At 44.2% G+C, this 26179-nt stretch overlaps 1 protein-coding gene across 1 annotated transcript; it reads left to right on the top strand.

Annotated features, from left to right (window-relative positions):
* Positions 1–7902: 7902 nt before the first annotated feature.
* LOC149300089 (SMAD family member 6-like) lies at positions 7903–24793 on the top strand. Its single transcript, XM_089485717.1, has 4 exons — positions 7903–8296; positions 19246–19305; positions 21196–21264; positions 24255–24793. Exons 1-4 carry the CDS (start codon positions 7903–7905, stop codon positions 24791–24793), a joined length of 1062 nt encoding a protein of 353 aa, XP_089341843.1.
* The last annotated feature ends 1386 nt before the right edge of the window (positions 24794–26179 follow it).

Consider the following 26179-nt stretch of genomic DNA (forward strand, 5'->3'; position numbering starts at 1 on the left):
GTAAGCAGTGGAAAGTACCCTGCCAAACTTCACAAAGCTACTGCCACAAGTAAGAGAGGATAAGTGGTCTAGTATTTGTAAATTAACATGGAAAAGCTATGTCACCGGATCTGAAATCATGAGCAAATTGTGACATTGATTTATATACTTTTTCACTGTCAAATAGTTTAATCTGTGCAGTGAAATTCATAGAACACCAGTTTCCTCTACGAATGCCCCCTGTAAAAAAGGACAGGTTTTTTTTGCGCTTTATTAGTTCCATCTAAGGAGCTCAGCGACCTAACCGTTCTCTTACTTTTCCAGTCATATATTTAGTGGTTTGTAATAAACTACACGATAGCAAATAGGAAACACTTCCCAAATCTGGCTTTGAATTGGATGGCATTCTAAGTTTTTTTTATTATTATGGTAATTTTGTGTTTTTGGAAATTTAACAGAAAAAAAATATATATATATAAACAATACTGCTGATATCATCCAATGTAGCCATGGTAGGTTTTTAACCATTTGCCTTCCAAAGATGAATGAAGCACTGTTATGCGAGCTAATCCCACTTTGGCAGTGAATGGGTAGAGCATGGTGATGAGGTTCTGCAGAAACCCAAGTCATGTTATTTTGATCGGAGGAACAATGCAGACATTCAGTGATGGGGCATGGTTACAGGAGCAGAATCAGCATCTTCTGAACATCTCAAACATCAAAGGACAGAAAGGTCTTCTGAGCCAAACCTCACCCCTCCTTCTACCCTCTTTCCCCCTACAGGAGCTCCTCTGCTTTCTGTCACAGCCACAGGCAGTTCCAGCTCCATCCATTTCTGATTATTTCTTTTGGTTATTTAACCTGCCTGGAATGCAGCCCTGTGAAATCGCATTAACTCTGCTTCCCTTCAGAGGTTTCTGGTCCTGGCAACTGCTTGTTCTGTGCTGGAATCTGTAAAGACTTGCACTGGGCTACTGCCCATAGAACCTGACGGAGGAAATGTCTGCGGCTGTCTTACATTTGGGTTCTAATTATCAGGGGGGAGGCCGCATCACCCGTCTCTATAATCTTCTGGACACCGTCTTTGGCAGAAAATATCCACCATTTTTTCACAATTAGTGAAAATTCTACAATATACTAGTACATCAAATCTAAATTAAATGTTTGGGTAACTAAATAAGTCATATTTTCCAACCCTATGGGACATCCATAGAGGTGTTTCTCAGACCTAGGGCTACTTCTTATAGGGGGTAGCTCAGGGTATAATTTAAATATCTGATAGCATTTGTCTGTAAATGCTTATGCTATGATGTTGAACATCGGAAACAGTTTGGTACTTCTTGGAAAGTGGTTGTGAAATCCATAGGACTGACTTGTCCAAAGGACAGCTGCCTAGAGTTAAGCCATCAACAGTGGTTAACAACTGCCCCCCCTTGCCCTAAAGGTCACAGTTACTCGGTTAGGGGTATACAGTGCCCTGTGACAAAACACTGACAGCCCTTCATTGCAAACACAATGAACTAGATTGAATTTATGAAACATTATAAACTCACCCAACCATCTAGTCTGTTCTACTGGTTTGCACAGCACAGAATGACCACATGTCCACTTTATAGGGGGACAAAATGATTGATAAGAACACACCAGCTACAGAAGTCACCTTGCCCTAGAGACCTAGAAGACACACGGGGTCCAAAGCAGTGGCCTGTATGAAGGTCTCCATAAAACTAAAGATTGTCTTGGACATCAAAGAGAAAAAGTAATACAAAGATGTGTACACCAGCTCTCGGTTTTGAAATCCTATGGCGGAGCATTGCCTTTGTACCTAGGGGATTGGTTTTGCAAGGATGGGCCAGGGGTCGGCACCAACATTGCTCACAGTGGACATTTACTGAGGTCTGCGGTGGACAATTTAATGATGTTCTATGAAGCTTCACAAACCTCATCACGGACACTTTCCCTTCCCTGGATGGACCTAAGGATTCTCAGAAAAACATTTTCTGTTCTCCGCTGCCTATTATCCCCTCTGGCTATAACCTCTGGTAAATGTGATAATACAACACAAATATTTCATCGTTTCATTAAATAACTGAAACATATAGTCCACGTAGATGTTTGTATGCATGTATAAGGTCTTCACATGCACTACCCTATTAATGCAGATTCTACTGTCACTATTGGAATGCGAGCTCTGAGGACCAGGAGAATGTATAAGGAAGCCCAATTTCATTTATAGAGAGGTGTGAGTCACTCACATTACCCTCTGCCCAGTGCCCTCGGTGGCCAAATGCTTGGCACAGACGGCGGTACTGGCAGCTTTGGCAAAAATAAACTGGAATAGGAAGATTGATTTTTCACTTAGAACATTTCGCTCATTTTTGCATTACTAGAGGACTGAGATACGCTATTCTTAAACTGCATGTGACCGATATTAATAATAAAAAGGGGCAAGTAACGGGTTTTTTAGATGGGGGATAAAACCTTAATTCTTGCTGTTTGTCTCTCACATTTAAGGCAGCCGCCATATTCCAGCACTTGAAGTGATAACGGAGTAAGAGAGCCGTTTGCGTGTGTGGGATCTGTCTCCCTCCGGCAGTGAAGGGGTTAGGAGGCTGGCGCCTGTTTGCCCCTTCAGAGGGCCGGAGGAATTCCCGAGACCGAGCGCGCGGTTATCAGTGTGTGGGAGCAGCCTGGAGACATGGGCCTGAGATTAGGCAGCAGGGCCTCCCCTGCTAGTGTGAGAACGGAGCCAAAACTGCAACGACCCCCAACCCCTCCCGTCCGTCCCACCCATCTGGGGCCGGTCTTATTAATTTCAGCAGCTCGGGAAACAAACGGGTCAGGTCTCCCTACTCTATCATAGTTACCCCCGATACACACTATGGAGCCCCTGCGGTAACAAGAGCACAGCATATAAAACATAGTAACATTAACGATTAGAAGCACACAGCTGAAGACGGAAGCGATGAATTCTCCCCACAGGACGCGCGCTTTATTTGCACGACCTCGTAAACGGGGCTCCATTTTCCCATCTGGAATGTAAACTCTGCGGGACAGGATTACCTATATCAGACTCAGTGTTGCTAAGTCTTAGATAAACCCCCTCGGGGTTCACACGTACTCATTACAGTAAGTCCCCAAACGGCTGGATGAGCATCATGAGTCGCAGTCTGCAGATAATGTCAGTGGTTAGTGGGCCTGTAGTTATCACATTCCATTTAAGAACGAAAGGATTGCGCTCTTACATTCGCGTTCGCGGAATAATTGGTTCTGCACGCGGGTTAGCACGAAAAATATTGACATTCTATACAGAATGATGCCGCCGTTTGATTGACACTAGCTCTTCCTTTTAACTCCGAGCCAATCGCGGGAAGGGGCGTGGCCGCACAATGCACTCAGCCAATTACAGCAGGGGAAGCCTGAACTTTTGCCACCATGGACAAGTAAACACTGTGAGAAGGCGTGGCCAGCCTCCCTGACTCCAGGGCGCCGATAGGATTGACTCCTTCAACGCCGTGATCGGAATGACATTTAGCGTGAGCTGATGCTTCGCACTGTGCCATCCCGACTTGATTAAAGTGGCCGCTAGCCACCGACTTGCGTTCACTTGTACTGACAGACGCTTCCTGCCACTGTAATCCGTGAAAAGGGCTCGTCAGCCCTGTGCAATGCTTTAAGATTAATAAAACTGGGTTACTCTTGCTAATTGAAATATGCGTGCAGAACATGAAATCAGCTGCTCTGGATGCCATAAATGACATGTTTGGGGTAAGAGCTACAGACTCACACAGCTCATCTCTGCTTGTAATAAAACGCTATCACCAAGTGCCAGCGGTCAGTGCCTAACTTCACCAGATGTGATGCCACTCGATGTCCTGGGGGTGCAAATGGGCTACGCTCATTACCAAAAACACACAATTACCCGCTGACTCCTCTCTTGTCAGTGATGCCCATCAATGATAAGACACCATAGGCAAACAGGTGTAAAGAAACCTCTCCCTGACTGTTACAACAGGGGTGGGGGCTGTCTCACCCTGGGCTGCCACACTGCCTATTTTCATACATTTATTATTATTATTATTATCTTATATTATTATAGAGAGCCCTGCTCCCAAGCTTACAATCTTAAGATTTCTCATGTTGCTGGTCAGCAGTGCTGCCTGGAAGTATGTGGAATAAATAAAGCAGGACTCACACCGTATTGTTTTCGTTAATAGTATAATGTTAAAAGAGGTGGGCAGGGATGTGGCCACTCGATCGCCTTACCTGCAATGCAGCATAGCTTTGCCCAAAATGTCTTGGTATGTCCCCTTCAGCAACCCGACACATTTTGGACAATGCTATGCTTCCAACTTTGTGGGAACAGTCTGAGGAAGGCCCTTCTCTATTCCGCCATGACTGTGGCCCAGTGCACAAAGCAAGCTCCTTAAAGACATGGTTGTATGAATTTGATGTGAAAGAACTTGACCGGCTGCACAGGGTTCTGACCTCAACCCCATCGAACACCTTTTGGATGAACTGCAATGGAGATTGTGAGCCAGGCCTTCTCATCCAACATCAGTGCCTGATCTCACAAATGCGTTACTGGATGAATGGTCAAAAATTCCCACAGAAGCAATCCAAAATCTTGTGGAAAGTCTTCCCAGAAGAGTAGAATCTGTTATAACTGCAAAGATGGGACCAACTACATATTAATGTCTATGTATTTAGAATGCAATGTCATCAAAGTGTTCCTGTTGGTGTAATGGTCAGGTGTCCCAATACTTTTGTCCATATAGTGTATATATATATATATATATATATATATATATATATATATATATATATACATATACCTGACATCTGCCTGTCATAATAGCTGTACATTCAATCTTAAGTGCAGCACAATGTTAACTTGTTACAAGATTCAGCTTTTGTAATAAAGTTGAACCATCATGTTTTGGGTTCGCTGCCTCTGCACCTACGTAACTGGGACTATCAGGGCTTGACCTCACAGCTAAGGATTTCTGCACCAAGCTCTGGGTGAAGAGTATGGACTTTGCTCCTATTTCTCATTTGTGTATCTCAGTTGATGCTTTCCTCAACGGTTAATCAAAGCTGAAATCTCTGAATAATGTCAGTAACGATTCACAGAAAGATGGTCACTAGAAATGGGCGATCAGGTGGTTTAAGTGGAGAAGCATTAAAAAAATGCATTGTGCGGGGCTGCAATGACTCTACTGCAGAACCATTTGGTTGTCACCATTAGTAGGTCACAATAGAACTGTTGTGATGGACGGGCTGGACTGCTTATCTGGCAAAGCGGGCAAATTACTGGAGGGACACTTTAAGAGCATAGCATGTGGCTGCATGTATTACAGCCAGAAGCTGCACACACATAATTGATTGGCCGCTGGCTTTAAAGTGCTGGGACACATTTTAATCACTAGTCTGGCCCTGTTGATGGACCATTAAACAGTAATTATTTATTGTTTTATATAGCGCCATCAAATTCCGTAGCGCTGTATAATGGGTAGACAGGACATAACAAGTAGTTTGTAACATAACAAATTGACTAACAGAGACAACAGGTGAGGAGGGCCCTGCTCAAACTTAATGTTTGAAGGGTGCCAAGGTATGCTGATTTCTAGGTGTCAGGTGTGTATGCCTGCAAATAATGGGAAGGTCACATCTCTAAGCACTATTGTCTTACAGCACTGTGTTGGTGGGATAGTAGAATTATCTCTGGTTGTGAGGTTATACAATATATATTAATACGTCCAGACCATCTCCATATCCTCTACTCTTGACTCATTTGGGTTTATTCACTCCTGATGAGTTGTGATGAGATGAAATGTTTCTGCACACCAACTTACCTGTGGACTATAGAAAGTAAGTTTCTCTTGCATGGAAAATCAAGTTGGTGACTGCATAATGCATAACGTGACACATTAAATCCTTGGGGAGATAGTTCAGAAGTCCCTCTGTTAGGCTAAACGGATCTCCTGCCATGTGATATACTTACTACCAGTCAGCTCCAGTTGGGTGGGGATGGGGGATCTAATGACCCCATGTGCATTTAGCACATAGTCCCTTTAGCTCACCTTTCCTAGTCCCTCTCCTGCAATACTTTTACTAGTGTGGCTGGTCTATCCCTAGCAACGGCACTTGTACCTATTGTGTAATACACCCTAAATCCCTCTAGACTGTAAAGTCGTTTGAGCAGGGCCCTCCTCATCTGTTAGTCAATTTGTTATATTACATACTACTTATGTCCTCTCCACCCATTGTACAGCACTACAGAATTTAATAGCGCTATATAAAACAATAAATAATAATAATGTGCATGTGTAGAAAGAGCTCCCATTGATTTCAAAGGTAAGGCTTTCCTGCCACTAATTGGCTGCTTCAAGCAGCCAATCAGTGGTGAGAATCATCAGACCATGGTGCATGGGAGTGGCAGCTCTGTATCTGCAGCTTCTCTTTAAGTTAATAATCTATTTATATTAAACTACTCATACAATACTTTAATATGCATTCTTTTGGTGGGGCTGTCAGGGATATTATACTGGCACTTTAAAAGTAGTCATTGAGTGCCAGCTGATTCTATATTAATATTCCTTTGGAAGGGTTGTTTCAGGACAACGGTTGCAGGAAAGAGGAGAATAGAAGAAAAGACTGCATGGTTCTTTAAACAAAGGTCATGTAGTGAGCGTTTGACCTCCACTTGTGGCAACTTGACTTTCAACCCAACCGTGCTGCAGAACACACCGGAGTTCGTTAATAACATAATACATATCTATGGGTTAGTGGGACAGGAAGTTGTGGTTAGTGATAGATGCAGCGGAGGATGCTGCACTCGCGGTGTGCGGATGCAGGACGGCGCGCGGAGAGCATTGTGCGCGCGGCTCCTTTAAGAGTTAAGAAACTTGAGATTTGTTTGCGCAACAGTGAGTGCAGCGGAGCCGCCAAAGTGTCTAGACTGCCACGTGACTGGAGGCAACCAATGGGGCGGCGTCAGCTGGGCCTGAGTATGTGTGTGTGAGAGCATGAGCACAAAGAGCAGGGATCAGTGTGCAGAGGCCGGGGAGCACGGAGCTCTGGGCTGAAACAACACAAATCGCAGGGAATCAACGTGCAAAGGCCGGGTGTCAGGCTGCAGCTTGTCGGGGGAAGAGGGAGCTGAATACTGTTTGCGACCGGTGACCGGGAGAACCGCAGGAGGTGCAAGAAACGGGACTTATCGCAGCAGTGAGCACGTACACATCACGGCTTCTCTACAGCTGGAGCGAGGTGCAAGCTGCAAGATCTGGGGGATCATATCAGCAGCACGGGCTAAAGCCTTTGGGTACAGGGGCCGAGGAAGCTGCACCAGGATAGGGCATACGAACTTCACATTCCATGAACTCTGAGCAAGGACTGTGATCGGTGTGCACGGACTGTGATTGTAGCCGGCGGTCGGTGTGCACGGACTGTGATTGTAGCCGGCGGTCGGTGTGCACGGACTGTGATAGTAGCCGGTGATCGGTGTGCACGGACTTCTATAGCAGCCGGTGGTCGGTGTGCCCACGCACAGTACCCGAGCATCCCCGTGCGGGATGTGAGCCCCGGGCTACCCCAGGATGCCGGGTGTGTGTTGCCAGCTGCCGCCTCAGTCTATGTGACAGCTCGTGAGCCGCAGCCTGGACCAGCGCTTCCTGCATCCTCACCTCCGGCGGAGGCTCCGAGATGTGACCCGGCCGCCCATTCACGGGTGGCTACTGCTCTCGGAGGATCCCTCGCGGACTGCGCTCCCTGGCACCCTCTCGGTGTTACGACAGTGGCCCCACGCTGCGCTCCTGTGCAAGGAGAGCCCTCTCAGGCTGTGCCACCCCATGCCGGCCCCCGCAGCTCGCCCCGGGCACTGAGGCTCTGGTGGCCCGGGCGCACCGCCGGGGGCGCCGCATGTTCAGGTCCAGACGCAGCGGGCTGGTTCGGCGCCTGTGGCGGAGCCGAGCGGGCGGGGATGGAGGGGTGTCTTGCTGCGGTCTGTCCGAGCCGCCCGCAGTGTCCTCGGAGCTGCGCTCGGCTGCATCGGCTGTTCTGAAGCGTCTGAAGGAGCAAGCCCTGTGCGCCCTGCTGGAGGCCGTGGAGTCCAGGGGGGCAGCGCCCGGCGGCTGTGTGCCGGTGACCCGCTTGGGCGCCCCTCCTCACCTGCTGCTCTGTAGACTCTTCCGGTGGCCGGACTTGCAGCACCCCGGACAACTGAAAGCGCTGAGCGGATGCCAAGGAGCCGGAGGGTCCGACAGCAACAGCGTCTGCTGCAACCCGTATCATTACAGCCGGGTGTGCGGACCGGGTGAGTGAGCATGGAGTGGGGAACACAGTACTTGGGGAAGCCTGTCTCCTTTTAGAGTAGGTCAGCCTGAAATCTAATGTATGTATTATATGTGTGTGTGTGTGTGTGTGTCTGTATGTATGTATATATATATATATATATATATATATATATATATATATATATATATATGTGTATATATTATTGCTCTGGCATTTAATGCATCTTCCAAATGCAAATAACATGAGTAGCTGTGATAGTTGCCCGCGGGGTTGCCCTTGCTCATGGTAGGAGTCGGGGCTCGTGCCAGGTGACTTTAGCTGAGTCCATTCTGGTACATTTTATAAATATACGCTTGTTTTACTTATTTTCGTTTTCTTCTGGAGACAGCCTTTGTTATTTATGATGGGGTTTTCTTCATTGTGTGTGGTTTATGTTTGTTTGATGGTAAAAGGGAACCAATTAGCAGGAAAATTCCACAGGTTGCTATGGTAACTGCACCTCTTTTACCTCCAAGCAGCAGAACAGCTCATTTATATATAACTCCCAGCATACAATTTAAGGGCAGATAAGAACCATTCCACCCTCTAGTCTGCCCATTTTTTCTGATGTAAAAACTCAGACCTTATTCAGTCCTTGGTCTGCTTTATGTTTTATTCCTATCTCATGCATGTTTAAATTCCCTCACTTTATTAGCCTCTACCACTTCTGCTGGGTGGCTCTTCCATGTATATACCTGTCAGGACAACCTCCTTATTTACCACAATAAAGTGACTTCCATCTCTTTCTCAGACGCACATTAGTTTATGAGTTGGCCGCATCCAACATCATTTCCAAGTGCACTTTTCCTTTTATAATTGTTAAAGGATTTTGGGTAAACCTCTCCTATGTATCTCGCATTATCATACCCCCCCCCCCATATAATTTATGTAATAAATGCCACTGGGGCAGCATCTGGCGTTGTAAAGTCATTGGCAGTGGTCGGGTGTTACACAAGTTTGATAGTGTGCTTGGCAACAGCACTGAGTAACGGGTGGTCAATGCCCAGTTGCATTAGTCTGAGTGAGGAACACGCATGTCAGAGATGTGTGGGCCAAAGCCGTCCTATACATTATACCGCTCTAAATACCTGCACGTCCCCTAAATAACGTATACAGGCTATTCTTTATCCTATATGCTCTCCAGCCTCGGCAAGGTAGCCAAGATATCCTTTTATCTGTGGGTCCTGGCTGGCTAATACTCCTTGGCGTAGGATATTCCTTCTGCACCAGGCCCCCAACCACAAAGTGTCCTCTGCAGAGGGGTCCAAGCTGGGCCTGCAGCTAGTGAATGGAGTTTGGGGAAGCATTGAACCCCAAGTGAGGACTTCTGAGCAGCGTTTTTGTTAGTCTCAAGTGACCTCATATAGTGGCGCTCGCTGCAGACCGTCGCGAGTGCCGCTTCCTCAGTAGACGGAACTGAGAGCTGCCTCATTCACAAATACATCAGTAACAGAGTTGATTGAGTACTTTACCCCGTTCACTGGCGGGGCAGCCCAGGACATGTAAGGCTCCTCTGTCCATGAATGAATCGGCTACACATCTTTAGGATTCGTTCCTTTTTCAGCTTTCCGTGGAATCCCATATTTGGGGAAAACTGTGTTATTTACACATTTAAGTGACTTGAGGTAGGAATCGATGCTTAAGCACATGGCGTAGCTAATTAAGTTCAGCCTGGCACACAGAGGGTTAACGCGTAGTAACATATTATTTATTTATATATATATATATATATATATATAATGAATGTAATAAATACGCATCCTCTCTAAAGCTTCCACGCTGTCTAAGACGCAATTCCAGTTTAACCACTTCTTCTATCAGCCAGATAGTTCCATACATGTTCCTGGTCTGGATTTCGCTGAGACTGTATATTCCAGATTTTGGAGAGACGGGCTTTGAAACCGTTTCCTCCTCAGCATTTGCCTGGACCCAGACACCGCTAGCCGTTTCGAGTCAGAGCTGGCCATGTTATGTTCTGTTGAGCCTTCTGCAGTAACATTGTTCATGTTTGTTTATTGTAACCTTTCTCGAGGCGTAAACGTCTGGCCAACGAACCCAGAAAAGCGAGTGTTTGATATCTGGCTTTTTTATTTTTCTCAAAATCCCCCCCATCAGCACAAGGGTTAAATTTGTAAGTTAGAGAGAAGGGATTAATATTTAAAGAGCAGGAGGAGAGGAATGCTATGGGAGGGGGAGGGGGAGGTGTGATCTGTGGAAGAAGCTGGAAGGGGAGGTAGAGGAGTTCTCCTGCGCCTTAATGGTAGGGTAGGGGCCTCTTGAGTTGTCTTTAAGGCCACAAACCACACTTTGCCTATAAATATTGTAAAGCCTGGTCCTCTGAGCAGTAGTAGAAATATAATGCTCGGATTTTACTATTTTCACCCCAAATTCCTTGTCCCGGTCAGATCTATACATAATCCGAATGTATAACGCATGGTCGTAGCTTTTACTATATATTTGCCCCTGAAATTCTCAGGCTGGCCATCTTTGACCTTTTTTGATGTTAAGTCGTGATATTTTATTATATATTGATCTATATCACCATCAAATTCCACGGCGCTGTACAACGGGTCCGCTACAATTGCAGTAACTCTACCAATGCTGAGGGGTCCTTCGCGGTGGAAATAGGGCATGCCTTGAGTGTTTAGAGTCCACGCAGCACATCGTTGGAACACCGCTGTGCATTCAAGCCTCGGCTCTCACAATAACAGCCAGCCTGCCAGAATCTTCAAAACGCTGCTAGGAATTTGAGTAATCTGCTGCTATTGCTACACGGCGGTGTTAGGATCCGAGGAGCAGCCGCGCCGGAATAAAAGCGAATACCCCCTATAATTACTACTTACTCATTTCATGCCTTCTGCTGAACAGTCTTGGTCAGAAGGAGTCATTGTTTTATTGGTGAGCTGTGCATGTAGCGGCTGGAATGAGCTGGATGTGAAGCTGAAATGTTGGGACCAAGCGTTGTAACTGATCTTATGCTAACTTTAAAGTTTATTTCAGGCGTAGCGTTTCATGTTGAAATAAAGCTTCCTCTTAAACCTCCTCCGCATTGTTTTATGGAGAATGAAGAACTTTTTTGTTGATAAATTGTAGGCTTGTGAGCCGGGCCAGCTTTATCTAATGTATCGGCTCGTCTTAGTCTGTCACTTCTAGTCTTGTCATTCCCCTTGAATAAATGTGTTATATGAATAAAAGATAATAATAAAAACAAATGTAGTATAAACAGCCCCAACATCTCAAGGCATCTTTTTCAACAGGGGATTGGAAATCCATAGTTGCCTCCGAGTGCCAGAAAGCTGTGCCACACCACGTGCCACCCAATGGCAATCGCAAAGTATATTGACTCATAGACTTCGATGGCGGATCGGAACCATTTGGGCCATCTTTCCTCCTCAATCAGTCCTTGGTCTTGGATATAGGATAATTTTATCCCAGTGCCTTGCATGTTTACATTCCACCAGTGTATTAGCCTCTACCACTTCTGCCGGGATGCTGTTCCATTTATCTACCACCCTCCTTTTAAAGTAGGACTTATGAAGTCTGAGGTATGCACCTCCAGACAATATATATTCTATGCCTGGCATAGTGCATTGAACTGGAGTATTCCCCAAGCTGCAGGGGCTCATAACCCATCCCCTCAATAAATGATGCCACAAACTTCAGCAGCGAATCCTAATTCCAAAAATGTTAAATCTTAACATCCGCCCCACAGAAGATTGAAAGTAATTCAGCCTATTGTATTTGTCTGCCCCAGGACATTGATTAAATATTTAATATATTTATGCATTTAAATATATTTAATATACCGCCAATGATTCTGCTAATCTTTCACACTAACTCTACCCCATTTTACTTTACTGTTTTTATTAAAGGGCATTATCGTAGAATCCTGTTCACACCGGCTGCTTTTTAGGCAGTGGGTCCAATCGTTGTAAGATTTCTTTACAGGTTGCTGGTATTTTATTTCTCTATAGATGGGAGGTGTTTGGCCTATTCCAGATTCTCTCTATACACTAGGGTGTAGACTATGTATAGGTGGCACAATTAGAGCGCGGGGAGGTATTGATTGGTACTATAGAATCCTGTTAATGGTCAGTTGAGATATTGTACAGAAAATATGATTATGTTCTCCATACAACCAGCTGTAATGAAACCTAAGCATTTGGTCTATCTATTCTGCCTGTTTTCAGATATAAGACTTGGATGTTAATTAGTCTTTGATCTTGTCTTGGATTCAGGATAGGCTTTTGCCTACTCTGTATATGTTTAAATTCTCTTTTAGTGTATTGGCCTCTACCGCTTCTGATGGGAGGCTGTTCCACTTATCTACCACCCTCTCAGTAAATTAATGATTATCTTTTATTTATATAGTGCCAACAGGTTACGCAGCACTTCTTACAATACGTATATTCAGGGTGTATGACAAGACTAGAATTGACAGACTAAGACAAACTGAAAGATGAAAAATGTACCTACAGTTTAAAGATGTATGAAAGAGGAGATTTGGATAATTTTGTTTGTGGAAAATACTTTAAAAATGCAACATATGCAGAGATTAAAGGTGATGACTTAGTGGGAGAGAGCAGACTGGGCCAGTTAGCTGTTCTCTACCCCCATGATCTGTGTTTCTACAAGCTGGCACCAGTATAAGAAAACACATCAGAGCTGAAACGCGAATGGTGTCTCAACGTATCGGGCGCCTTTCTGGGCAACCAAAGTCCATAGGCGGCTCGGTAAAGATTTTCAGGCGCCCTTTTTCCCCGAAGGAGAAGGAAAGGTTCCAGGAAATCTAGAGCCGCACAGTGTGTGCCAATATATATTGCAGTCGCTCGTAAGTCTCGAAAGCTTTTGTAGGGGAAATGAACATACAGAGAAAGTTATGCAATTATGTCATGGATTGGCTGCCGTCGTAGAGGGAAAGCTGACCACCCCAAGGTTTCTTCAGAGATTTTCTTAGGATTTGTGCGAAAGACCTCTTCTTGGATATCCTCCCCTCTGAATTGTAACTCTCGTGTTGCACCGGCTCTGGGGAGTTGCCCCTCTTGCCCTCGCTCAGTTACATTTCTGGGTCTGTTTCAGATCCTTCTGGCTATGGAAGCATTAATTCATTCATTAAATTGGGTAAATGTTGGTTAATAAACACGCTGTTCATTGACTTCAGGCATGATGCACGCTTAATGTTACAGCTTCTTCCAGTCTGCACAGCTGTGGATATATACATCTCTGTAACTGTAACTGCTGGAGAGGGTGGTATATAAGTGGAGCAGCCTCCCCGGAGAAGTGGTAGAAGTTAACACAGTAAAGGAATTGCAACATGCAAGTATAAAGCCGTCCTAAATCTAACAAGAGACCAAGGACTCATTAAGGAAAACAGGCAGTCTAGATGGGATGAGACATATTGAGAGAATTGAGACTTTTTTGTAGCCCGGTACCCGTGACAAGCAGTACATTAGTAAAGTGAATAATCCATTTTTTATTTTTTTTTTCTGCGGGAGGTTACAGGGTTGTCTGAAATCTCTTCTCTGCTATTGTGTAGACTTTTCAATATGCGATCACTGCCTGCTCACTGTAAATAGTAGACAATGACTATGATAAGCATAAGGTATGCGAGAAGGTGGGGGGCTGGTGAATGGGAAGATAAGAAGAGTTTACATTCTTTTCAAAGTAGGCTTTGTGCACTTCCAGCAATAATCTAGCTTTTAGATAGTATCATTTGTGATGTCTGCATACGCAAACAGTGTCCCTGTGGCCCTGCAGAACTGTCTGAGTTGTGACAACAGCTTTTATCCCTTGTGTTCTAGAGGGCGATTCACAGCCCCGTCTCTGAAAAGCAAACTACCAAACCAGATTATAGAGCTCCCCAAATACATCACGCTCCCCTGTCTTCTGATGCACTAGTAACATTACCCACTTAAATACAAGGAGTAGCCATCGTCTTTATTATTAATACGATGTGATGACACCGGCTATTATGTAATTATGTATATTTGAGACGTATCCCACCCAGCGACACAATGAAGTCTATAATCGTCCTTAAATGTTCAGACGCAAGAGCAGGGCCCTCTTCTCCTTTTGCACCAGTTTGTTTTTGGGTGTGATTTTTAATTATTTTATGTAACAGCGCTACAGAATATGCGGGCGCTATATAAATAAATGTATCGTAAATCTATAAGGTTTGTAATCTTAACGCTACATTTCTTTAAGTGGTTTCAGTACTTGAGGAAAAAGTGGAGTGACTGGTGAGAATTGGTGCACAGAGCAGAAGAAGACTGGGGGGGGGGGTGCATCTGATAATGCTGAGGTTATGATGGTCTTTGGTGGGGTCTTGGAAAGATGACAGTGTGACGGAGTCAGGAAGGGATCTCCATGTGAAATAATTCTTATATGTGCTGTGCCTTTAATTCTGTTTCTGCCATATCCTGTATGTTTGGCTTTCTACGGTTCTGGCCCTTTTCATCTTGCAGACTGTAGAGGCTGCTCTGTGCCCAAGGCATGAATGGGTTACTTCATTCCAAGAATCCTTATCTCCGTGTGGCTGGCCTCTGTATTCCATGCCTGGGGCCACTAGGATAATTGCACATAGAAACAGGTCTTTAGTGGGAAACATCACAGGCCTGTCAGGAGAGAACAGGATCTGTGTGTTAACCTTTTATAGCTGACGCTCCCCAGGCATGAGGGGACACATACTGTTCTTAAAGTGCTCTAATGAATAGTGATCTGGGATATATACCTCTCACCTTCTGTTACACATAGCTCTTCTTATTACACATACGCTGGGGGGAAAATGCTGATTACCAGAGCTGGCCAAATATATGCGATAATTATGTTATACTTCAACGGAATTTAGAAAAGTCAGAAATATATCTGTTGGGAATCCCCCCATAAATACACTGCCGTCACATACGCTGTCTTCAGTTCCTAATACGCAGTACATTTGCTTTGGATATTAGTAAGCATTTTGCATATTACATTATTCTTTTTAAAATTTACATTCCATCATGGTGTGAAATAGGAGTGTGACTGGGGAGGAACAAAAACTAAGTATACTCCACTGTCTCTTTGGCTTCTTTTTCTCCGTACTACTCCAGAGCAGACTGTATGAAATCACCGTTTTCAGTGACATTTTAAAGAGACCCTCCAGTAAGTCTTGTAGTCTGTCTCTGCGTTTTTGTTTGTCTAGTCTAGTAGCCTTTGTTAAATTGCTATGCAGGGAATGTGCGGAAATCTGATTACCCCCAAAGCACTTTCACCTTTCATTCCCTAATGGCACCAGCTGTGTGACTGCTTAGCATACAACTCCCCAGTGCTCCCTGATAAGAGCAGCTATGGTGCCAGACATAGTCTCTGGATAGAAACCGAATTTGACGGCAGATAAGAACCATTCAACCCATGTAGCCTGCCCATTTTCCCTCATCTTAAATGCTTGGACCTTAATCAGCCCTTGGTCTCCTCTTAGATTCACTTTTATGCCTGTCCCATGCTTGTTTAAATTCCCTCACTGTATTAACCTCTGCCGTTTCTGATGGGAGGCTGTTCCATTTAGCCACCACTCTCTCAGTAAAACGTCCTCTAAGCCACTAGATTATACATTTGCAGAAGTACCTTCACTATTACTTCTGCGTTTCTTGCTTTTTCTTCAGGTTTTAATGTCTCCACCCTTGAATACATTTGTATTGTAAAAGTAAATCCCAGTGCAATCACAGGGAAGCACTTTAAGGGTTAATGGATATTTTTACATTTCACAGAAAATTCCATTGCGATTACTGAAGTTCATTCCCGCATGACACTTATGTGAAATATGATTTGTAGTGCTTGGCTGGTAGAAGGCATCACCCCCTGCAAATTCTCCTAATGCAAGGATTAAAAAGCTAATTCAGGGAGGTTTAACCAGTGATTTCACAGGAGGAGGGCAGGTCTGCAGCGCTACGGATAATCAGAGTGTGCAGAATCCGTGTTTCTTTCTAGGGGAGCTCTGTGACCTGAGATCCGCATTTGTAGAATTGCAGGCGATCGGCGATGCGTGTGGGGATCAGCCAGCTGGGGGTTGCCAGCTCCCTTATTGTGAGGGTAGTAAGTGTGTGGGGGGGGGGGGGCACACAATGCCATAACAGGTGAGGAGTCATTATTACCGTCAGTGCCCTCCATGATGTAACCATGTTCATGCTATACCTGTACGTCTAGAGGGACACACACTCTACTAGTTACTACATTATTTCTATACATTCAAATGGTTAATAAACAGGAAAGCAGATTATATACGGTTTCAGAGGTATGGCTGATATTCTCTGAAGAACCCCATAGACTACATGAGGCATGTGGGGGGGGCTTCCAGCACCCCCAGACTGGCTGATAACTTTGTAGGCTGCATTCTGTTTAAATGCTTTAGCTTGGTTTTGGTCCTTTTAAAAATCCACAAGGTTTCTGGTTAACGCCATTTATTTGCCCATACTTGCAGGTCTGTCCAGCAGTTCAAGCTGTGCTCCCACTACGTGGTCAAACGTGATCGCTAATCCATGTATAATATGTCAAGGGGCATCTTGGCTTTAGGAACCTTTTCTCCACATATATCTAAATGGAAATGAAGGCGTCTGCTGGGCAACCTCAAACCCTCCAACTGCAGACTTAAGGCACCTGATGTTTTTAAATTACATCATTACCTGGCCTTTGTAGACTTCAAAAGCACAGTGTGGCCCGGGTGCCATTCCCGTCTATAAACCCCCTGTCCTCCGCTATGTGCAGATGATTTCAACCCTTTGGAAGCCAGAGTGTGCATAATAAACGAAATACAACCCGGTCCTGTAGAATAAGGAGACTTGCAGTTGCCGTACCGACTTGCTTTCTTAATTAGAAAAGCTCATTAATTAAATAACAGTCAAATAAGGGCCCTCCTTGCCTTTAGTTTCCATATCGTTGCCATGTACTGCTTGCTTTGACGTGTACTGCAGAATATGATGTTTATAACTTAGTAAATAGTGTGTGTGATCTTTATTTTACTGTCTGGTGTAACAGCGCTATGGAATATTCTGGCGCTATATAAATAAATGTAAATAATAATGTAACCGCTGACAAATCTGCTTGCTGTAAATGCGGCGCAAAGTACAGCTGAAAACATCCCACTGGTTGCTATAACAACCACACCACTTGGCTACCATATAGCTCTATGGAGTTTACCACCTATAATTATGCTAATACATAACCCCCAACATTATAAAATGCTTCTATTTTGTTCCTAATAAAATCATTGTATTGGTTTAGCTCATTAATGTATCCTTTCTTGTTCTCCTCATTCTTCTGCTCCTCATTCTTCTGTGTGTTTATAAATAATTCTATGATACTTTATTCTTTTATTCACAAACAAGAACCCCTAACACATGATTCCACTCCCACCGGCTTCCAAGTTGTGCCCTATGTTGCCAGCGCCGAGGCATGTTTTTTGTTTCCCCTTTCATGGGTTTGAGAGGTAGAGCCTTTGATGGGGTGGAGTGAAGTCCTAGAATCCGAGTCTAGTTTGTTGTTTGGTCTGGCAGGGCTTCTCTTTGAAATCAGATCGCTCTCAGCCCCGCTTTCCTGAGGAGGTCCCTCTGCTGTTGAGGAGAAGGACTGGTGATAATACAGAGTGTGCTTTTTTTGCTGGCGCCAGAATGACTGTTTATCTGGAGATCTCGCCAATTACAGCTGCTTTCTTAAAGCTGCAGTCGCCTCCTCCTCCTCTCTGCCCCCTTACAGGGACTCTGTCCTCGCAAAAATGGCATAACTCCCACACTGCACCAAGCCGAGAGAGGCCAGACCCTCCCTTCTAAGTCTATCCCTCTCCCCGTCCTCTCCCCATCCTCCTTTTCTACCTTCCCCCCCCCCCCCCAGCTCTGTGGGTTTTTGTGTGTTCGTCAGTATTTTTCTGCCTGTCCCTATATACCCTATTATTCTCTTAACGATAAAGTACAATGGAGTGATGGAACAAAACCTTTTTCTGATAAAGTAGTAACTTTTTGGCAACCTAAATTTGTAACTCTGCTTTACACTCTCAGCCTCTTTTCTGGGGTCGCCCTATAACAATTTCGGGATTATTGAGAAACATTCTGTCCCATGTTGGAAGCGGTTCATTCCACATTCTTCTGTTACAACCAGCTCCCTGTATTCTTTTCTGTGTATCTTGAGTTTTCCCCCCCTTAAATTCTTCTAGTTCATGGTACCTAATACTACAGGGATAGAATCCTATAATATATCTTTGGACAGGCCGGTCTGTGTGTTACGATTGAAAACTAAGAAAAATTATGATCACCACTGGTGTTCTGTTACATATTCTGAAATAAAAATGTAGGGATGGTAGATAAGTGGAACAGCCTCTCAACAGAAGTGGTAGAGGGTAAAAACAGTAAGGGGCTTTAAACATGCATGGCATAGCCATAAAGAGATCCTGAATCTAAAACAAGACCAAGAACTGGTTATGGTGTGTGTCTCTACATCAGGGGGGAGATGGCGAACTAGATGGGCTGAATTGTTCTAATCTACCATCAAGAGCTGTCGGTTATCCTGTAAGGATTGTCGTCATGTTAGTGCCTCTGTATTCACATATTTGATGAGACTAAGACAGTTCAGATGTCTGCCGTTTTTTTTCCTGTATACGGTATTTGACAGTTCTGTAAGGTAACCCAAACTAGGGGATCTACTACTATCCAACAAGCAATAAATATGTCAAAAAGCAACAAATATTTGCAAAAAAATTAGTAGTATAGAAATGTATTGGAAAGCCACCTTGTTGTGTACCATCGGAGCTGCCATCTTATCGCCAATGGTTGGTTGTCCCATCAAGTTGTCTCTCTTGTTCTTTAAGTTACTGTCCCGATTTGGTGACTTTCGTGGTTAAGCTAAAAGCTTTAAAGGTAACAGATCCCCTTTACTAACATTTGTAATGTTTTTTTTATTTTTCAGAATCGCCACCACCTCCATACTCCCGGCTTTCTCCAAAAATCGAACAGAAGCCGCTGGTGGGTAAGTGCATATCTCGCATGGATGTTGCCGTTCCATGGCTACGTAATTGTGTGATACTGTGTAGCTTTAGGCCAATTGAGAACTTGGCATCTGTTTTTGTGAGATGTGGCGTAGAGGGAACCGCGTGATCTATGAGGTTATTGGACAACTATGTGGCGTGGTCTATAGGGACAGAAGATCGGGTCTGGGAGTTGGCACTGTGCTGTCTCTGACCACTGTCTGTCCTAGACCTCGATGGTATCTCCTGCCCTATGTGTTCTCTAATCAATATGATCAGCTTACTTAGACAAGCTTAATCCCACTAAATTCTTATTGTCTCCTTGTGTAAATATTATTATTCGCATTACTTCCCTAAACTAATTCTGCAGTCTCCATTAGACAAACAAAAGCAAAATAAAAAGGCATTAGAGGCCTGTGATGGCAGAATGTGAGGTCAGTAAGAGGAGTACAAACACTGTCTGTGTACACAGCAGGGGCAGGTAGAAGGCTTAGTGAGAACCAAGTCTAGGGTTGATTAGTCTCTGATAAATGGAATGAGGCGAATAGGTTTAAAATCTTCATGGTTAGGGTTTGTTAGGTGGGTGTCGTTTAACCAATCCCGTGTCTTGGTCAGGCTGGCTGGGGCCACAGATGACCTCCTGAGGGCCACATACAGATATTGTGCCCCTAGTTAAGGAGGCTTATTGGAATGTTGGGTGTCACGCGGGATGTCTTAGTCTGTAGCCTGGGTCAGTTTAGCTTCCTGTGAAATCATTAACCCTTGTCTGGAAGCTAACGTTTTTATGCCGCAGTTTAGTATATTTATATTATTTGAGGGCTAAGGTTTTGTGTGTTATTTAAAGGAGAAGGGACATTGTGGACAACTTGTTAAAACAAAGTTGCTTGTGCTTCAGTAGCAGAGAGGAGGAAGGAAGGAAACCTGCAAGAATAAACAGCTTCAAGAATGTTAATGTGGGTAATTAAGTATGGTAACTATGAAGCATTTAAAGGTTTCATGTAACCTTATCCTCGCAGCGCCGTGTCCCAGCCTGCTTTGTGGTCAGGACAGTTGAAATTTTACATGCTACAGACAAGAGGAGGGGGTGGTGTAACAGGAGGAGGGCATGTAGACCCTGCAGGGAGAGCAGCTCTATGGGGAAGGAGAGTCGGTGACATTGCAATCCTTCTATTATTGAGGCTTATACAGTAGGGAAGCTACGCTATTCCAGTCCAGTTATATTGTCACAAGATATCTGGCCCTGGAATAGCATCCAATTAAATATGATGACTTAATTTGTTGGTAAGCTTATTGTTCGGCCAGGTTTACTGATCTGGAAACAAACTGACGAGTATTTATTGTAAATGCTGTGCATGGTTAGTTCTAAACACAAATCAATGAGAAATTAACCTTGCCGTCCGTGTGTATTAAACATCAAAGGGACAGTCTATTGCCCAATACTGCCCCAACAGCTGCCAGTCCCTGGCAGGAAAGTGATCCCATTGAAATCAATGAAAGCACTTTCTGGGAATCCATTTGGGGGGGGGGGGGGGGTTCACGCGAGCCGGCACAGGAGCTAGTCGGGGGGGGGGGATCATTTAAATGCATATGAAACTCCCATTTTGTGCACAAAAAAACTTAATTTTGCCATTAAAAGTACCAAAATATTTTTACAAAAAAAAGAACCAAAACAATGTATCAAAAGGAATAGGAATTACTTGTATTGGAAAGAAACCCACCAAATATTATATATAATAATATATATAGAGAGAGATATTGATTTTGTTTATACTATGAGCGCTAATGGCTGCTTGAGTTAGACATACTGATTCATATGGATTATGCAGACTATGTTGGTCAGCTGAAATCTTCCAGTCCTCTGCTAGCTCTCACCTTTCCTGTTTGTATTACAGATCTCTCTGATCCGTACACTGAAATGGATGTATCGGGCCCACTATGTATCCCTGTTGGAGATGTCTCGGGTACGTCTGCATTGTCCCTTCCAACACGGCCATCCTGAAAGTGCATGAGCTGTCCTTAGCTCCCATTTGTATCTTTGTACTGTGTGACTGTATCAGTTGAGTGCATGTGCCCAATTACTTGGTTTGTTGTGCTGGTGCCCCTTATCGTTCCCAATAGGAGACGTACTTCATCCTCTCTGGACCACCTTTAACTTTCTCTACCCTCCCCCCTTTTTAATTTTTTTTGTCCAAATGAGTCACTAGGAACTGAAAGTTGTTTTTTTTTTTTTTTGCACAGCTGAAGTAGGCACATAATGGAAACTGCATCACCTGTTTTGCATGTTCCCTATTTATAGATGTGCAACTTGTCAGACTAGCTAATTTTCAGGCCAAAAAAACAAAATAAATGAACATATACAAATGGCTAATATATAGCTGTCTGAACAACATGATGCAATAACAGCACAAACAAAGAAGAATGCACATTAAAGTATGATATGCTGATGTTAGAATCTCCTCTGTGCTCCGGTGATTCTTGCCACTGATTGGCTGCATTAAGCAGCGTCGGGAAAGCTCTCCCATGGGGATCAACAGGAGCCCTTTCTGTACATGCGAGTCTGTGGCATCCAGTGTTTGCTGAAGAGGCAATAGAGTATGGGGGATTCTGCAGTTTGCATTTGCAAAAGGGACACGAAATTTATCATACGCTTTTAAGTGCATATGATGGCTAGAGTGTACCCTTTTAAAGAGCCAGAGCTGTCTTGCTTTAATAGAGCTGATAGAGGAGTTCATAGATGTTTATATGCTAAAGGTGAATGAGGATGTAACTAGTCTTCAGTCCTTCAGACTGTGTTGGGAGGACGGTGTTGCAGGATGTGCGTGGGTTATGTTTGTGGTTTTTCCTGTTTGTGAATGAAAAGCGTGCATGGTGGGGGTGAGTGGGTCAAAGCAAACATTAGCTGTATATATTTGGGTGGGTTTTGCTTGTTAGTGTGTTTTGTGCTCGTTAACTCTTTTATCTACTCTACAGCCTACAGAGTGGCTTGTGATGAGTACAGTGTGCCTGATGTGGTGTTTGTTTTAGCCTAATATAATGTTGGTCTCTTCCTTGGAGAGGGTGGTAATGTTTTAAGGAAAAAGCCCTCTGTCTTTTCCATTGTTATGTTGGAATTCTTAAGTCCTGAGAAACAGGATGCTTGTTGTGCTTAAGTGTTTTGGGAATACCCCTGGCCCTGGTTTGCCTTTAGACCCAGGAGTCCTAGTTACCTCCCGAAAACTTGGAGCAGCTACTGTTGAAGTATTCAGATCTGGTGGGAAGGTCCACGTGGTGCCAAGTTGTAGAATAGTAACTTTTCTCCTTTTCTCTTTTAATTGGCTCTGTTTTCAGTTAGTACATGATTTGTATCTTTCTCTGTCCCTTCCTGTACCTCCACCAGGACTCCCAAATCTAGCACTGATTCAGTCCAATACCACAAGCACATCAGTGTTCTTGGCCTGTGATCCCCTACCCCATTTATTTCTGTTCTCAGCTGCCTTCTTCCAAGTATACTGCATCTCCACATCACTTTTTGTCCCAAAGGCTTGGATTTGGGACCTAATACGCCTTATTATTTTAGAATGGGCTGCTGCGGTCTGTTTATTTGAGGGTAGGGAAACCTCGCACAAACATCCTGCTTTTATCCCGTTTCTTAACTAAACCACTGGACAGAGCAGACCACAGGATTGCGAACGCCCCCCCCCCCCCCCCCAAAGGTGGTTATTAATGTGTGCATATGTAAGCTAACAGACATCGGGCAAAAATGCATGAATGAAGCTTTCTTGCAGCTGTATGTTAAGTTTGGAGGATTTACAACTTGGTGTACTAGTTACTATAGGAACTTGCCAGGGGTGTTTGTACTCCCTTTTACTCGCCTTGAAATCTAGCTAAATATGTGGTCCTTTCATGCATATGGAAGATAAATCCATTTTAATGTATCTCCATGCCCTTATCCTTACATTAAATGAAGTTAAACATGTACAGCAAGATTCTAAATAGGAAATATCCCATTTTAATTGGAATAAACTTGTTTCATAGGAGAAAAGCTAAATCACTTTATAGCATAAAAACCTAAACATCCTTTAAAATAAAAATGTGTATTTAGGTGTTGGTATCGGGCTGCGCAGTATGCTTAGTCACGGATCTCCCTGGCCAGTCTGCCGTTATATAAGATGTAAGGAATGAAAAGGGTTACTCTGCTCCCTTTCCTCTTAGAAGTTGCCAGTAAACTGGGAAGATTTAGGATGTGCGCTCTCTGCAGGAGCAGTCTCCTTCCTCTGTCAGACACGGGGGCCTTTGATGTCCTCTCCAAGACTCTGGAACAGAATTTCCAGTCCAAGCAGCAGGAAGGATCAAGTGTGGAGCCGAAAGCACACAGCTCTCTCATGAGCGGGGACACTCCCCGACTCACTAATGTTCAAAGAAGGGATGACATGGGATCGCATTGTGTTCAAAGGGGGTTGTAGAATTTTTGTGTCTGATCAGCGTGAATGTTAATTGGTGTGGAGATGCTTAGTCCTATTAAGGCTCTCTTACACTCCAGCACTATACTGGTTAATATTAAGAGATTTTTCCCAGGGCACCTAACTTTTGGAGGGTATTCACTGCCTATTGGGGTATCTTTCTCACCAGCCCTGTATACGTAGGCACTGTGAGTGTATCCTCTGCGGTGACCCTTCCCCTTGCCCTACTTTCCTCTCCATGGCTGCAGAATGAGGCAGCTTCCTGTGTGAGGGGCCCTGGACAGGGTATGGAATCTGGCATGTTACGGAGACCTTAATCTGGCTCTGATTGTCCTTCTGCTGGCTTTTCTGGCTTTTTTCTTATCTCATACCCCCCCCCCCTCCAGATACATGAATTAGTTAACATTTGTTCTGAAAACAAAAACACGGTCTATGCTATAACTCGCCAATGTTTATACAATTTTCTACCATGTCAGAAGAAGTAACATTCCTTATTTTTTGTGCCTCCGCAGATACCAGCCTGTCTCCGAACACAAGTAAGCAGGGCCGCTGGTGCAGTGTGGCATACTGGGAACACCGTACACGCGTCGGCCGACTATATGCTGTGTCTCAGCCTTCAGTCAGCATCTTCTATGATCTACCTCAGGGAAATGGCTTCTGTCTCGGCCAGCTGAGCCTGGAAAACAGGAGCGAAGCTGCAGCACGGACACGGGGAAAGATTGGGCTGGGTATCGTACTGAGCCGCGAAGCGGATGGTGTTTGGGCTTACAACCGCAGTGAGCACCCAGTCTTTGTGAACTCACCCACACTTGATGCTCCGGCATGCCGCCCTCTAGTGGTGCGCAAGGTGATGCCTGGCTACTCCCTGAAAGTGTTTGACTTTAAGAAATCCTGCATCTTGCGACATCTCCCCGCTCCTCCGGAGCATGCAGATGGACCTTATGACCCAGATAGCATACGCATTAGTTTTGCCAAGGGCTGGGGTCCTTGCTACTCCCGCCAGATGATCACCTCTTGCCCTTGCTGGCTTGAGGTTCTACTGGGACGATAGTGAAGAGACTTTGCGTTCACCCTGTTGGTCTGTACACGGGGAAGGATTTATACCACTCCAAACAAATGAGAGTGTGTAAAGTCCACCGGTTAACCTCCTCCCTGGTACAGAGGCATACAATATTATGTTATACACCGTTCTGCACAGTTCAAATTGATGGTGCCTCCTTGTGAAAAAATGTGGTTTCCTGCATTGGTTCACATCATTAAAAGGAAGACACTTAAATAGGGAGCCATCACCATTTCATTTTTTTCCCCCATTTCCTTTCCTTCTGCACAATGGCTGCCATGACATTAACGTGTACTGGAGGCATGATGGAATACATGGAATATCTAGTACTGCACAGGGTTCCACAGATCTAGTTAACTGCGTGCAGTTATGCTCACAATCTATGTCCTCTCATGCCATATTGCAGAAACCTTCCAGGTGCCATATTGATTGACCCTTTCTGTGCTGCAGGGACCTTGTGTGCCTTGCTTTCTTTTTTTCTTTTTTCTTCCAAATGCTGCTTTGCAATGTTTTGCAGACCCCTACAGTTCTCTCCCTAGACAACAGCTGGTCGACAGCCCAAAAATCAACCGTATGTGTGAAAACCCATCATGCAAAAAGAACTCTCAAGTACCTAATGCCCTAGATTTTAATATAAAATGTTTATATATTATATGAAAAATATATATATATATATATATATATATATATATATATATATATTACCTGTAAATATGGAGTCATTTTTACAATGTCATTATTTATGTATGGTGCAATGTGTATATGAAATGAAAATACAATAAAATGCACTTTGGCTTCTGTTTTTCTCACCATCCTTATCCACAATAATTAAAGGGAAAGTTCCAATAATTTTTTTCCCAGAATTGTTGTGTACAGTAACATACTAAAGCACTGAAGAAATAAGTTGGTGTTTTCATATTATTCTAATAAATTTTCATTTACTTGAGGTGACCATCGCAGGAGTTTATGCAGTTTGTATTCTTCTAACTGAAGTGATTAGGCACCACATGGCCCTTCCCACACTTAGCTGGTCTTATGAAGTCCTTGCTGAGTCTTTTCTACATAAGCCTTCACTGGCAAGATGCATACCTGGGAACTTCCCAGGGTAGGCCATCCAGAGCTCTCTCTTTTCTGGGGAGATGCATTGTATGTTAGCACTGGACAACATCTAGTACAGGGGAGTCCAACCTACAGCCCTCTAGCTGCTGCAGGACTACATCTCCCATCCTCCTTAGCCAGCCCCTTAGCTGTAAGAGAATTATGGGAGATGTAGTCCTGCAGCAGCTGGAGGGCCGCAGGTTGGACATCCCTGATCTAGTAGGAGGAAAGCTGGTGGGGAGTAGACAGAAAGTGACACGGAGAAGCATTGCTCCGCTT

This window comes from Sceloporus occidentalis, unplaced genomic scaffold, assembly GCF_023333645.1.
Source record: "Sceloporus occidentalis isolate IW3139 unplaced genomic scaffold, rSceOcc1.0.p SCAF_26, whole genome shotgun sequence".
Taxonomy (NCBI): domain Eukaryota; kingdom Metazoa; phylum Chordata; class Lepidosauria; order Squamata; family Phrynosomatidae; genus Sceloporus; species Sceloporus occidentalis.